This window comes from Petaurus breviceps, unplaced genomic scaffold, assembly GCF_028583685.1.
Source record: "Petaurus breviceps papuanus isolate PSGF00001 unplaced genomic scaffold, PetGlider_PUasm1.0 178, whole genome shotgun sequence".
NCBI lineage: Eukaryota > Metazoa > Chordata > Mammalia > Diprotodontia > Petauridae > Petaurus > Petaurus breviceps.
In genome coordinates this window covers 22,520,246-22,533,679 of record NW_027185777.1, presented here as the reverse complement: position 1 = coordinate 22,533,679, position 13,434 = coordinate 22,520,246, and the positions used below count along the sequence as shown (strand labels likewise).

Genomic DNA, 13,434 nt, shown 5'->3' with positions numbered 1-13,434 from the left:
AATGGTTGGACAGTTTGGAAAGCTGTCTACTTGATCTGTTTCTGTCTGTATATTTTGAAGTTTGGGGTGCTGACCTTTTTCCTCTGAACAAGGTAAATGATATATGTCTGACTGATTAAAGTAAGCTTGTTAACCCATCTTGAGTTGCTTCCCTTTAACAAAGCAGATCCAAGAACCTGTATGGGCAGCAAACCCTGAGGACACGCTTGGGGTGCTTGCTGCTACAGCAAGTCACCTTACTTCTTTGTGCCTGTTTCCCCATCTGTAAAATGAGGGGGTTAGAACAGATTTTTAGAGATCCCTTTCAACTTTGAATCTATGTTCCTGTGATCCAGAGTTTCAAGTGATAGTTCAATATGTGTTGCATAGTAATGAAATTACTGATGTTTTGTAGAGATTTGGGGATACTATCTGCATGTTAGTATTCAGTGATAAACATTTTCCCCTGGTCATTGGCATTTCTGATTATTGGCAATGAATTGTTTTGTTTTGGGATTGTTGGGGTTTTTTGTTTAATAAATGTCATTCTGGGATTTTGATCCCATTAGAGGCCATTAAATTACATTATATGAAGAACAAGATTTTCATATGTACTCGAAGGATAAATTGGACATTTTTAGTGGGTTCTACTTAAGGCCTTAATGGTAGAAATGGAAATTTCCCGGTATTGTAACTTTGATGAAATGCTATTGCATGTTGTTGGCTTGTTGTAGTACTGACAGAATGCCAAATGAAAAATATGCACCTTTAAAAAACAGTTACTCCCAGAGTTAAAATGACAAGAATGAATAGAGACCTATAATTTGTCAGGCAAAATTTACATCTTAAGTCAATTCTGGTTTTGCTTTTTTTTTTTTTAATATAGAGGAGATGGAAACATTCCTGATGATCAGTTAAGGTTATGGGTGTTTGAATTATTTGAACCACCCTAATTTTTACAACTTTTAGAAAATGTACTACCCAGACATGGAAGCTGAGTATATGTATCAATGTCAGTGGAGCCATTTGGCAACAGAAACTTCAATTAACCATGTAAATATATTTCATAGCATCACATCTCCCTTTGTCAGAACCCCCTGCTGCCTTTATATCATTAACATAAGTGCAGGTGCAAATATCATTTATGTACTTTGATAGAAAGCAGTTGGAGACATTTCACTGTGGGACACAACACTTTCAGATTGTGTACATCTGTTCAAATAATGTATCCAACCCCAGTGACATGAATGCAGGGATAAAAACATCTGCCCCTGAGACCATTTGCCATACAACAGATGCTTACATCTTTATTTATGCAGATGGTTTGTGTGATGAGTTGAGCAGTGATGAAAGCAGTAAGGTTTGACAGCAATATTTAGAATATTGCTCTGTCCAAAAATATCTTAGTTGTCTTTTTTGTTTGTTTGTAAAAGTCTAATACCAGTAGGAACAGAAATCCATAAATCTACTTGTGTTTTTAGTACAGCAAAACATATTGTTCTTGGCTTTAAATAAATTGGCATCAAAGTCCTAAACACTTATGCAAACGTCTTAACACAGAAATTCTAGTGTATTATATGACAGCTTACAAAGAGCTTGCAGGTGATATGAAAATATATTTCAAAATCAATTTTAATGCATTTTAAGTCATGCAAGAATTTGGATTAATTTGGAAATGTTTTATGTTTTACTATGACGATACTTTGAAATATTGGGCAGAATAGGAGTGGCATTTGTTTGAACACAGCTGGGATGAAGTATGATATAAATATGAATTCAGCTTGAGTTTTTAAAAAGTGATATTTCATCAGAACTTTCTGAACATTTATGAGATTTATCAAACTTTTCGTGATTTAATATGTATTCTAGCACTTACCTACTGGTGATGTTATAGCTTGGCTGATAAGAAATTTGTTGTTATAATTTAGCATTTTTATTAATACTTAGATGTTCAGAGCTCTGTCCTGTTGATTAATTGTTGATTATTAGTAACTCTTGTAATGGCACATTTTTTACAAATGTAAAAAAGCTGGAAGAAACTAACATTGAGCAACTCGAATCTATGGATTTTATTTCCTCTTCTCATTCACAGGGAGAGGTTTTGGCATAGATAATAGAATTGAGGGTGCTAGAACAGGAAAGGATCTTAATTGACTCCACCACTCTTATAGAGGAAACAGGCCAAGAGACAGAAGCTGGTGCCTTGCCCAAGATCACACAGCTCTTGTAGTCAGAGGTCTCAGCGTCTGGGGAAGATAAGAAGCCAAGGGGTCTGTATCTCCATTTTACTCGTTTGCACATATGCCAAATTCTGGGAAACGAATAGTCATTAGAAACTTAGAATGTTAAATTCTAGCTGTCATGTGTGAGTGAGTGAGTGAGTGAGTGTATGTGCGTGTGTGCATATGTGTGTGTGTGTTTCCCAGTGATCTTTTACAGGTATTTCACAGGTATTTTCAGTATTTTATTCTTTACTTTAGTGAGATTCTTCTAATCTTTATCCACTAACAAAATTCTCATTAGTCATGCACTATTATATGATTTGCCTACTTCTTGTGATTAACTTGAGATTATTGGTTGGACCAGAGTAGGCTAAAAATAGTTCCTGCATACCCCAGCTCTCACCCAAATTACTTTCTAAAGAGCCATAAGCAGTCATTGTCAAGACCATATTCAAAGTATTATTTCAGCAGTGAAGGACCTTTGTAAGAACAAGGATTTTGATCCCATACAACTTAAACATAGAGGTCATTCACGGTGACCCCGCAAGTGATATATTATTCCACATTGTTTAAGATTCTTATCAACCACAGAGTTGTTCAAGGAGATGTTCTTTAACATTTAAAATCTCTTTGGGAGATATACAGTGATGAAGAATGAATCAGAAAATCAGCCAGGGCCCTAAGCTTCCAGTGAAAAGTTCTTCTCATTTTCTTTTTAACATTGTGTATGCCACAAAGTGGGTATCTTTATCTTTCTTCATTCACTGAGAATGAAACTTTTTCTTGAGTGTCTGTGTTCCGCTCTATTATTTGTGTTAACTACAATTGCAGTAGGGCTTACAGATGGCTCCCCATGATTCATCATTTGATATGAATGGCAGTTAGGGAGTGACTTACACCAGAAAGGACTGCTGAGGGATGAACCCTGGTAGCTACTATATGATTCTAAGCAAATGCCATTCAGAGTGTGGGGCCCCCTGAATAAGTCACTCAGGAATCAGTCACTCAGGCTGCAAATGCTAGTTCACAGAAATTTTTAAGTGACTGTCCCAACTCACCCAGAAGGCCTGTGGAAAAACTGAAGTGCTATCTGCTGGCTTGTCTTTTCTGATAATCTCTATTGTCTTCTTGTACCTGCCCAAGAGGGGAGGGAGGACAGGAACCCTATAAACGGTTCCTATCTGCCAAGAGATTGAAGAGTTAATTCTTACACATTTTGGAACATGTGTGTGAGATTAGATGTTCCTCTCTACCAGGTTTTACAGCAGTCATCAGGAGAATGAGGGAAAAGTTTGAAGGAAAAGTTAGAAGGGCAGAGTTCAAAGATAGAGGAACCCAAAGTGTTCCCTGCAGCTTCGAGACTGTCTGATCATTCTGTTATTTGTTCTAGCTTTAATGATTCCAGAAAGGCAATTTTTACAAAAACCACTGTCTCAGAGCAAATGCACACAGTGGTCCGTACTGGGTATTTAACTTTGCTTTCTCCTTCTCATTTCCTTTATTGCTCGGCATTGGTAGATTGTTTCTGTGTATTACTGGACAGTGGGACTTTCTTTAAGGAAACCTACATACAGTGATGCACATTTACAAAGCAAGTGGCTTAGAGGTTGATTATTTCTGTATTTATAGAACATGGAAATACTTTATTTTACAGAAGTATCCATAGTTTGCCCTAGTAAGCTTGTGCATATGGACCAATAGCAATAACGGAATAGACTGGCTAAGGAAGTTTTGAAGGCTAAAATGTCAAATAGCTGCCACTTGAAGGGAAATCAGAAGAGAAACTTAAAATTTCCCCCAAATTATGTTGAAAAATACAATTTGAATTTTTAAAGTTAATTTTTCCTCACAGCCATCCTCTGTGTGAAATGAAACACACCTATATTTGAAACAGCTATTCATCAGTCAGAATATATTCCAGGTATTGGACTCCAGGTTGTCTTTCGGTTTTTTGAATTTTCTAATCTGCATTAGATTGCTCTTGGACTCCATGGCAGGAACTTCCGCTTTTATGGTGTGTTTTTTAAGTTTGGATATATTTCTGTTGACTGTGCCATAACATTGAAACCCAGGTATTTCTGTTTACTCCAGTAGCTAGATTTTCATCTTTCTCAAACTCTTATTTTTGCCTGTGATATTTGATACTAAGGTGTTTGTTTGTTTTTTAAGTGCTATTTAGGAGTAAAGGGTGATAGCACAGACCAAGATGGAATGACTCATTTTAATGGGTAAAACAAAAGGTAATGTTTTAGATTACCCATTCCCTGTTTCTTGTCTTGGGAGCTTTGTACAACCACCTGAAGCACTTCTACAGGTGGTGCTTTTGAACATACACACCCTACTGAGAAAGAACAGAGCCAGCAGGCCTTGCTACCTCAGCAGACACCAGAAATTTATGCTGGAATGAGAGCCATCTACAGGCATTTGTTATGGGTACAATGATAAAATCAAACAGCCAGCTCTCATTGACGGAGATTGCTGTGATGTTGACTCTCAACTGTTCAAGTCTTCTCAGTTCATCCATTTGATTGGTGTTTTGGACATGACTATGTATGACTGATAGAGTAAGGTCAGAGTGGATTGATTTTTTTTTTTTAATTCAGTCTTGGTGCATTAGTCATCTCTTCGGGAGGTCATTCCCTGATAGTGCTGTCAATAGGTGACTGGGATGTTGTCAGAGGTAGCGTGGTGGGATGGGAGGAGCATTGGAGCTGGAACCCAGGAAGCTGGTTTTGAATCCTTGTTACCTATGACCTGAGTGACCTTGGGCAAATCAACTAATATCTCCTGCTTTTAAAACCTCAGTTTTCTCATTGGCAAAATGAAAGTGTTGGCCTAAATGGCCTCTGGCTCTACCTCTATGATCCAAATGGTTCTTATCGAAGCACAGAATCTTCCTTTTTAGTGGGTGTCACAAGGCTATCACGCAGTGCATTGAATGTGTTGTAGCTTACATTTGTTAAAGAAGTAAACTGCATGTAGAGCTTATAGATCGCCTAGCCTGACACTTTCATTTTACAGATGAAGGGACTGAGTCTGGAGAAGTAAAGTAACTCTGTGATCACCTCCCTGATGAGCCAGAATCTGACCACAGGTCCTCTGATTCCAGCCCAGGCTCTTTCTGTTAAACTCTGCTGCTGAATTATGAACCACTTAGTTGCAGGTAACTTTGAACAAGAGAAACTGAAATAAAGAAAAAATTTCCCCAGAAACTAGGAATTTTAAACTGCAGTAACTTTAAAAATAGGGAGCTGGGGGTGGAGAGGTTGGGCAGAGTGAGGTAGGTAGCACAGGAAACAAGAAACTTCAAATTATTAGTAGTACTTTAAAATACAGTAAAACAATAGTGGTTTATAGTTCTCAACCTTTTTATTTGAGTCATTATTTGTAGGGTCCCAAAATACCAATTAGATTATTTGAATTTAAGAAACCACATTTTATGGGATTAATCTTTTTTCCCCTTACTATTAATATCTTATGTAATTGTCTCAGAAAGCCTTCTATAAAGGATGCTGGAGCCCTTTTTGATAATAAATGTAACTATCTAATTGGTTTAATTTTGTGGGTTATTTGATGATTCATTGCCCAGCTTCCCCCGCCCCATACTTTGGCCTATTTTAAGTCTCTCTCTGAATTATTTTCTTAGAAATACACTGAAAACTTCCTACAATGCCATTTGGAGGGTCCATGCTGCACCAAGTATTACTGTTCCTTAACTTCTTGTACCTAACAACACTCTCTAGGTTGAACTAGTCCCAGGAAAAGTCCTAAGCTGCCTTATTGGAAAGGTGCCTGTTGGTAATGAAGCACTGCCCTACCCCTAACTCTTCTCCCTCCATCCCCTCAGGATATCCTAAGATATCACCAGTGCCCTACTGCCCCATCCGAGGGGCCTGGTCTCCACAGTCTCTGTTTAGTGTTCAGCACCTGAACCTTGTCTGTGTTGTTCTTTCCCTTAGGTAGAGAAGGCAACTGCTTCCATGAGGGATCAACAAGCCACAGTTGCCTCACAATCTCTCCCTTGTTTGCCACCTTTCTTTCCTACTTGGCCTGAAATTCCCATAATTAACATCACTCCTCTGCTTTAACTCTCCAAAGCAAGGGCATCATCTCAAGAAGGCCACGTGTTGAAACCTCACAGAGATTCCCTTCCTATTGGTACGGCTCAGTGAGGGGCAGCTCGAGGGACTTGATGGCTCAAGAGCTGATCTGGGAGATTAAAAAACCAGAGATCAAGTCTCCCACTTCTGATGGTTGTTAGCAGTGTTACCATGGGCAGGCCTTTTCATGTTTCAGTGTCCTAGGCAGAAGATTAACACCAGTTTTTTAGGGGCTCTCACTTGGCTCGATAGCCCTACTATTATTCAAGACTAGTTTTATTTTACTTAGTTTCTGGCATCCTGTCAGGTCTGTAGATAGACTCATGATGCATCTGAGCAGCTCATTCTGCCCACATTGGTTAGTCTTCATTGAGGAGAGATGTAATTGTCCAGAGCACAAGGGAAAGGCCCCTTTGTAGCTCTTTGTGCCAGGAAGGGGCCTTCCCCTTGTGCCCACCCTGAATGGAAGGATGCACCTGCTGGGAGTGGACAGAGGATGAGAGATAACTGCCTTGTTTGTAGAGACAGCAGTTTTGTCATGAAGGAGAACATGAGATAGGAAAGGATGGAGAGATCCCAGAGTGACTCCAGGGCTGCCCTGTGAGGGCTAAGAAATGACATGTAGGTTCTTAGTTACAAGAGACCAAAGAAAGCTTGGGTGTGTCCATCATCAGCTGTTTCACAGGACCCCGTGTGTGGCCATCTGTCAGGTTCTTGTAGGCTGGCAGTCTCTTGTTCCCTGAGCAGTGCCTGGGCATGAGGTTAGGCAGTCCCCACACATATTGGTGGGCTTTATGGTAGGGTTGACTTAGGAAGTAAGGTTTTTTTTTTATGGTAGGCTCCCTTGGAAGAGAAGGCACTTCTTTTAGCTTGGACTTTTCTGGCTTTTAACTGTAGTCAATTTTAATCAGAGGCCATCTTGGGAAATAGTTTTAATCCAAGTTAGAATTTAATAAGAAGTAGGCAAGGAGAGGGAAAATAGGAATGGCAGAAAACAGGGAATACTTTTTTAGTTCTATAAAATTTAAATGAACAAAACTTTAGCCTTTGACTCCTGAGTGAAGTTAGTTCAATGGTACCTTCATTTCTTGTGTGGGGAACCATCTCAAAGGCTGAGGCAGGTGTGTTCTTGCCTCCTTTCAGCTCTGTCTTTAAACTTAGCCACAGCTTCTAGTGTAACAGGCAGAGGTTCTGGGCCTAGGTCCAAACAAATGAAGAGCTAGGAGGGGGCAGCTTGGCTCAGCAGGCCCACCTTGGTGCAAGCTCTCTAAATTCCTCACAGGATTACTCTGTGGTTTTGTAGATAGTGGGCACATGCTAAATGTTTATAGAATTCTCTTGACTTTCAATGCCTTGTACAGTTTTCATGCACAGTGGCTGGGGCCTACAGGCAGGAAGACCTGAATTTGAATCCTGTCTCAGATCCTTCGTAGCTGTGTGATCCTGGCCACGTCACATAACCTTTCTGGGCCTCAGTTTCCTTATCTGTAAAATGGGTTTAAAATTACACCTATTTCATGAAGTTATCGTGATGATCAATGAAATAACATGTTATCTTTGCTCTTTTAAAGTGCTATATAAATGTCAACTATTATTACTCATGTGTTAGCAAACAATTTTATTCCATCACCCCCACCTTCTCCACCTCTGATCAGAAAAGAGGAAACACAAATATTTTCCAATAAAAATATATCCTGTATTCTTTTAGAAATCAAAACCAAAAAAAATTATGTCAGGAACCAAGGCAACTGTCATTTTCAAGTCATGTTTATATAATCAACCAAATGACTTACTGATTTTGCAGGAACTATATAGCTCATTTATATTGACTTTGAAAGCGAAAGGAGCTCAGTAAAAACGATTGCACCTCACTTGTCCTCAGTTTCCTCAGTCGTAAAACCAGGATGGTGGACTAGATCATAGGGTCAATGCTTTAGAGCTGGAAGGGACCTCAAAGGTCATATGGACCAACCTCTCCTTTCTGTTGGGAATCCAAACCCAGGGAGGTGATGTGACCTCTGTGGAGATCACCCAGGTATTCTTTACTTGTAATGGCAGTCTGCAGCTGGGTAACTGCTTTCTTTGTATTCTGTTTTCCTTCTAAATTTCAGAAGTGGTTTTTTTTTTTTTCATTTTAAAATTGGAAAGGGGTTTACAACTTATAATTTTACATCATTTTTCAATGTTTCTCTATTTTGGCTGGGAAGGAAAGAACACCTTCCTTGAAATACTCTTCTCAAAGCCACCCTTCATGATCCTTAGTGGTCAAATTTTTTAATGTTATCTTTCAGATTACTGAGAACTTTTTGACAGTTAAAAAAAAAATCTCAATTTAGAAATTACAGTGTTGCTTTAACCATTTGATTTCATTGTTGAATTTAATAGTTATTTTTATGTCAAACTTCATGTTTTTCCTTATTAAAGGTAAGTGTTTAGTCTTTGAAAGTCAAATATTATGTCATTTTTCAGGCTCTCAAGAAAGAATGGTTCTTTTTCAGTCCCTTGTTACAATTTATAGTTCTGTTTTTAAAAAAACACCATTTATAGTTATCCCTTCCACATTGTGAAGGTAAAGGAGTGTGGTGCTCCCAGGATCTAGAAAATCCAAGTAAAATTTTTTGGCCCTTCCTTTGTACCAGAGGAGAAGTTTGAATTATAGTATTAAAAGAAAAAATATATTGATGTTATACTATACATATATTTTATTCATTTATGAATTTCTAAACTTTTTCTGTGTTGTTTGCTGGCTTTCATGTGTCATCTGCATGTTCTTCAAAATTCCCCTCAAATTCCATTTAATATCTTATCCCAACATGTGAGATATCAAAACTGTGATGGGGAAAGTCATGATGTGGAAGGAGTAACTGTACTAAGCATATACTCTTTGTTAATTAAGCACAGGAAAAACAAATACAAGTGAAGGCAGTGCCTTTCCCCAAGGAGCTTACATTCTAACTGGAGAGACATGTAGGGTGTTGTTGGGCTGGGGATTGGCGGGGGGGGAGTCTTCTGGTATTGAAATAATGAGGGTGAGGATTGAAGGCATAAAGGAGTGGTCAGACCTACTGTTCCCAGGATCCGTGACAGAACTGATTCTGTTATTGTTTCAGAACTGGAAGGGAAGATGGAGAAAGGCTGGTATGTGCCTGAGATAGCATGGCAGCTCCATGCTAAGATGTGTGTTACAATATATGAAAATGACAACTCTTCAAAAGAGTAATAAGAGCTTATGGGATTTCTGAGGGCTTTAGATCAAGTAGATTAAGAATCTATTACGAATCCACTGCCAAAAACTTGGATTCACAGAGCTCGGTGAGACAAGCATGGCATCTAAGTGGTACTGTTAGTTAGGTGTTTAAAGGCCTTTTGTATTCCCTGAAGAGCCTCTTTTTCTTCTGGGAGTCCTGAGATCTGGGCCTACTTTGAGAGTATGGGAAATTGTAGTGACCTCCATTATTTGATCTATGCTCAGCCAAAAGAGGGACGTGAAATGTGTCGGCAAAAGAAGCTGTCAGGGCCACAGATAGGCATTTCCCCAGTACTTACATTCATTCTTTTTTATCAGTTAAGACCAGTAACTTGGGAGTCTTGAGTTTTTTAAGAGCACAAATGTACTACTTGATGTGTAAGCTAATTTTTTTCTCTACTACCAGTGGCCAATCTTTGCACCAATTCAAAGTGCATTAAGAGCTTTACCAGATACTAGACAGGTGGGGAAAACAGAGGGCCCTGTGTGCACATGTTCACACACACACACACACCCAATGGGACATCCCTTTTTCTAGATCACTGAAATGGAGGCAAAGTGACCTCCTTTCAGCCACTTTATCCTCTGTGTTATGCCCAGAACTAGAAACAGGTAAGTAGCATAGTGCCTTATAGGGCAGAGGAAAGAGTGCTGAATTTGGATTTACAGGTCCAGAGTTCTGCCACTTCCTACCTGTGTGACCTCGGAAAAATCATTGAACCCTCTGAAAAATGAGGGTGACGTGGAACAGATGATGACCATCCTTTTTTGCCTTCCCATACTTGTTCCCACATCCTATAGCCATACTCAAAACCAATGTTCAACGGATTGCCAATTGTTTAATAAACCCTAGTTATAAACTAGTGATCTCAAAAATGCCAACTTCAAAACCCAAGGTGGTCCATGACATCACTCCAAGGAATAACCAGCCAATCATAGGATGAGAAGAAGGTTGAATTCTTATCCTCCCAAGAAGAGACAATTTCAGGGCCTGTGTACAATACAACTACACAACCCTTTACATTCTCTTGTAACACTCCCTCACTCTTCCCCTTGCCTGTATCTGTACAAGCTTCAAACCTTTCCTCTTCTGTCCAGGGCATCAACCCTTAAAGGCAAACTTATACCTGGGCATACTCAGCAGCTATACAGGTAGAACTGAGAACTCACCCCAAATGATGCATCCACCCCACCACTGTCCTCCACTCCTCAGTGGGGATGTCCTAGTGAGAGAGAGCTCTGTCCTCACTCCCCAGTTTTATTTTTGGTGGGGCAGGGTAAGTCAAAGAAGATAGACAGACCTAGGTGGATTGCAGTTTGTATAGCAGATGTCATTATATTGTCTTTCAACACAAGCCTGTCCTTCTGAATTGACCTATTTTTTTATGAAGAGACCACTATCTTTCTATTCTCGCATTCTTAAATTCCTTCTTTTCCTTGACTCCTTATTCAACTGAAACTGCTGTTTTAAAATTTTCAGTGATCTCTTAATTGCCAAATCTAATGACTTTTTCTCAGTCATTCTCCTTGACCACCACAGCATTTGACACTGACTGTCTTCTCACAGATACTTAATCTCTTCTTTCTAGTTTCTGAATATGATGTGTCACCTAAAAAAAACCTCATATCTATATATAGATATATACATATAGACAGATATATATATATATATATACACACACTTTTAAAACTTGGAAATGATTTTCTCGACTGTTTAAAATCTTAATGAAGAGCTTCAGTGGGTTTTGGACCAGTTTATTAAAAATAGAAAAATATGACTCAGTTTGTAAGAACAACTAATAATTATAATAATAGCTAGCCGCTTATATAGCATTTTAAGGTTGACAAAGCACTTTTTTGCATATTCTCTCATTTGACCCTCATAACAAGCAGGTGCTGTTGTCCTTATTTTACAGACAAAGAAACAGAGGCCAAGGGAGGCCTTGGAGTTACCCAGCTATTAAGTGAGTTTCTGAGGAAAATTTCAAATGTGAGATTTCTCAATTCCACATCCAAGACTTTTCCACTGCCCCACAAGCTGCCCTCATTGACCACTAGTCCAATTTCAACAAATCCCTTTTCACAATGGGTAGATGAGTCTACAGGTCTCTGTGAGGTATCTTTTAAAATCAAGTAAAATGAACTTAGAGTCAGACTTCCAAATTACTGTATCATAAAGTGTCCAAACAATATTTTCAAAAATAATGAAGCCTGTTCAGTCACATTCCTTACTATTAATACTATTTTAATTAAGGGGAAAAGTTTTATATCATTAATACATGAAATATATTCAAAATATTTTATTTTTACTCATCCTTTTTACTTTGTGTTTTTATATGTTTTATAATTAAATAATAGGAAAGAATATAATTTCTGAGCCAGCTGGGTAGTTTAGTGGCCAGCATATTGGGCTTGGAGTCAGAAAGACACATATTTGATCCTGCTTCAAATACCTGCTAGTTGTGCGTCCTTGGGCAAGTCACTGAACCACTCTAAACCTTGATACCTTCTCCCAGGGTTATTATGAGGATTGAATAAGATGATCTTTGTAAGGGGTTTTGGATACCTTGAAATGCTATGTAAATATTTGCTAATAAGTAAATGTCTATAAGATAGAGTATATGCTTATATTTATTACTAACAGCATGTGCAGTTAAAAATTTTTAGAAACAACTAAAAAGGGGTTTTTTTGTTTAAATATTAACTGATAAATTGCATTTGTAAGCATTTGTGTTACAGTAGTGTTGTTTTCTCCGTTGTCTCCTCTCCTCTCCTTTAAAATGAAGCTATTAACATAACAGCAGTTTGGAGCACGACATCTGTTTAGTTCAGGCTGATCTCTGAGATCCATCATCTTGTTTTCATAAGGCATCTGCCAAGATAGTCTCATGACCAGAAACATGTTGAATGCTCATTTGGAAGTCCTGTACCTTAATGATCAGTCCATGAGGTAAACTCTTGGCCAGAAACTTAAGACCTGATTTTATCCCAAACCCAGATAATTGCCAAATAATTTTTCTGAAGAAAAGACAAATTAAGGAAGAACTAGTTGCTAAAGTACAAAAAATGGAAACCCTGGGGAAAGTGGTGGAGAAGAATAGAAAAGTTGGGCAAAGTTGAATACACTCCCTAGATTTGAGAAGAGAACATTTCAAAGCATTCAGAGAGATGATAGGAAAGAGCCATTGCACTGTGGTACATTCTCATATATGCTTCTCTACTTCCTTGAGGTACTTAACATTCTCTTAGGAGATATAAGATGTGCACATAGAAACATACAAAATGAATGAAAGGTAATTCACTTTCTCTCACTAGAAAGACTTGGAGACTATACAATACAGTAGCCTCACGTCTATAGGTCATATTTTCTTTAAGAAGAGAGTAGAAAGTTGTTGAGTGTGATAAACATTGAAACAGTATCATGAAAAATAAAATTTCTTATATTCTAATTGAGGGGAAAAGTAGCTGGTTTTTAATACAGCCTGTATTTTAAAATAGCTCTCCATAGTCAGATCATTGACTTGTTAAAACAAAGATCCAAATCAATACCAACTTCAGAAAAAGGCTAAAAATGAGATATGGCAAGCAATTGAAGTAATTCCAACCTGATACATTTAAATTAACTGTTGATCCTGAAAAATGGGAAATAGGCAAAAGTGCACGTCAACATAGATACTCACATTTTCCTAAATAGTTTAACCAACGTAAATTTTACTATCATAAGGAAAGTAAAAGAGCCTAGGAAAACCACTTAAGTCAGCAAATACTTGATCTCTTTTCTGGGCAGTAAGATTTGGTAGGCAAAGGCAAATCTAATTTAGAATATAAACTCATTTGTGAAATCTTATGGAAAAAGAAGTGGAATATTATAAGCAGCATCACTTCA

The 13,434-nt window shown here is 38.2% G+C and overlaps 1 protein-coding gene across 14 annotated transcripts in view; it reads left to right on the top strand.

Moving 5' to 3' along the window:
• The window catches only part of ZNF438 (zinc finger protein 438), a 208,611-nt gene that overhangs the window by 132,142 nt on the left and 63,035 nt on the right, over positions 1–13,434 (top strand). For 8 of the 14 annotated variants that reach the window (XR_011168031.1, XM_069086435.1, XM_069086436.1 and 5 more), the window contains one exon: positions 11,465–11,512. The exons of 5 other annotated variants lie outside the window; for them this stretch is intronic. Coding sequence is in view for 7 of the 9 variants with exons in the window: in XM_069086435.1 (XP_068942536.1) it covers positions 11,465–11,512 (48 nt within the window). In the remaining 2 variants the exon portion in view is untranslated. Of the gene's footprint in view, positions 2,250–11,464; positions 11,513–13,434 lie in introns of all 14 variants that reach the window. One more of the 14 variants, XM_069086443.1, reaches the window with a different exon arrangement.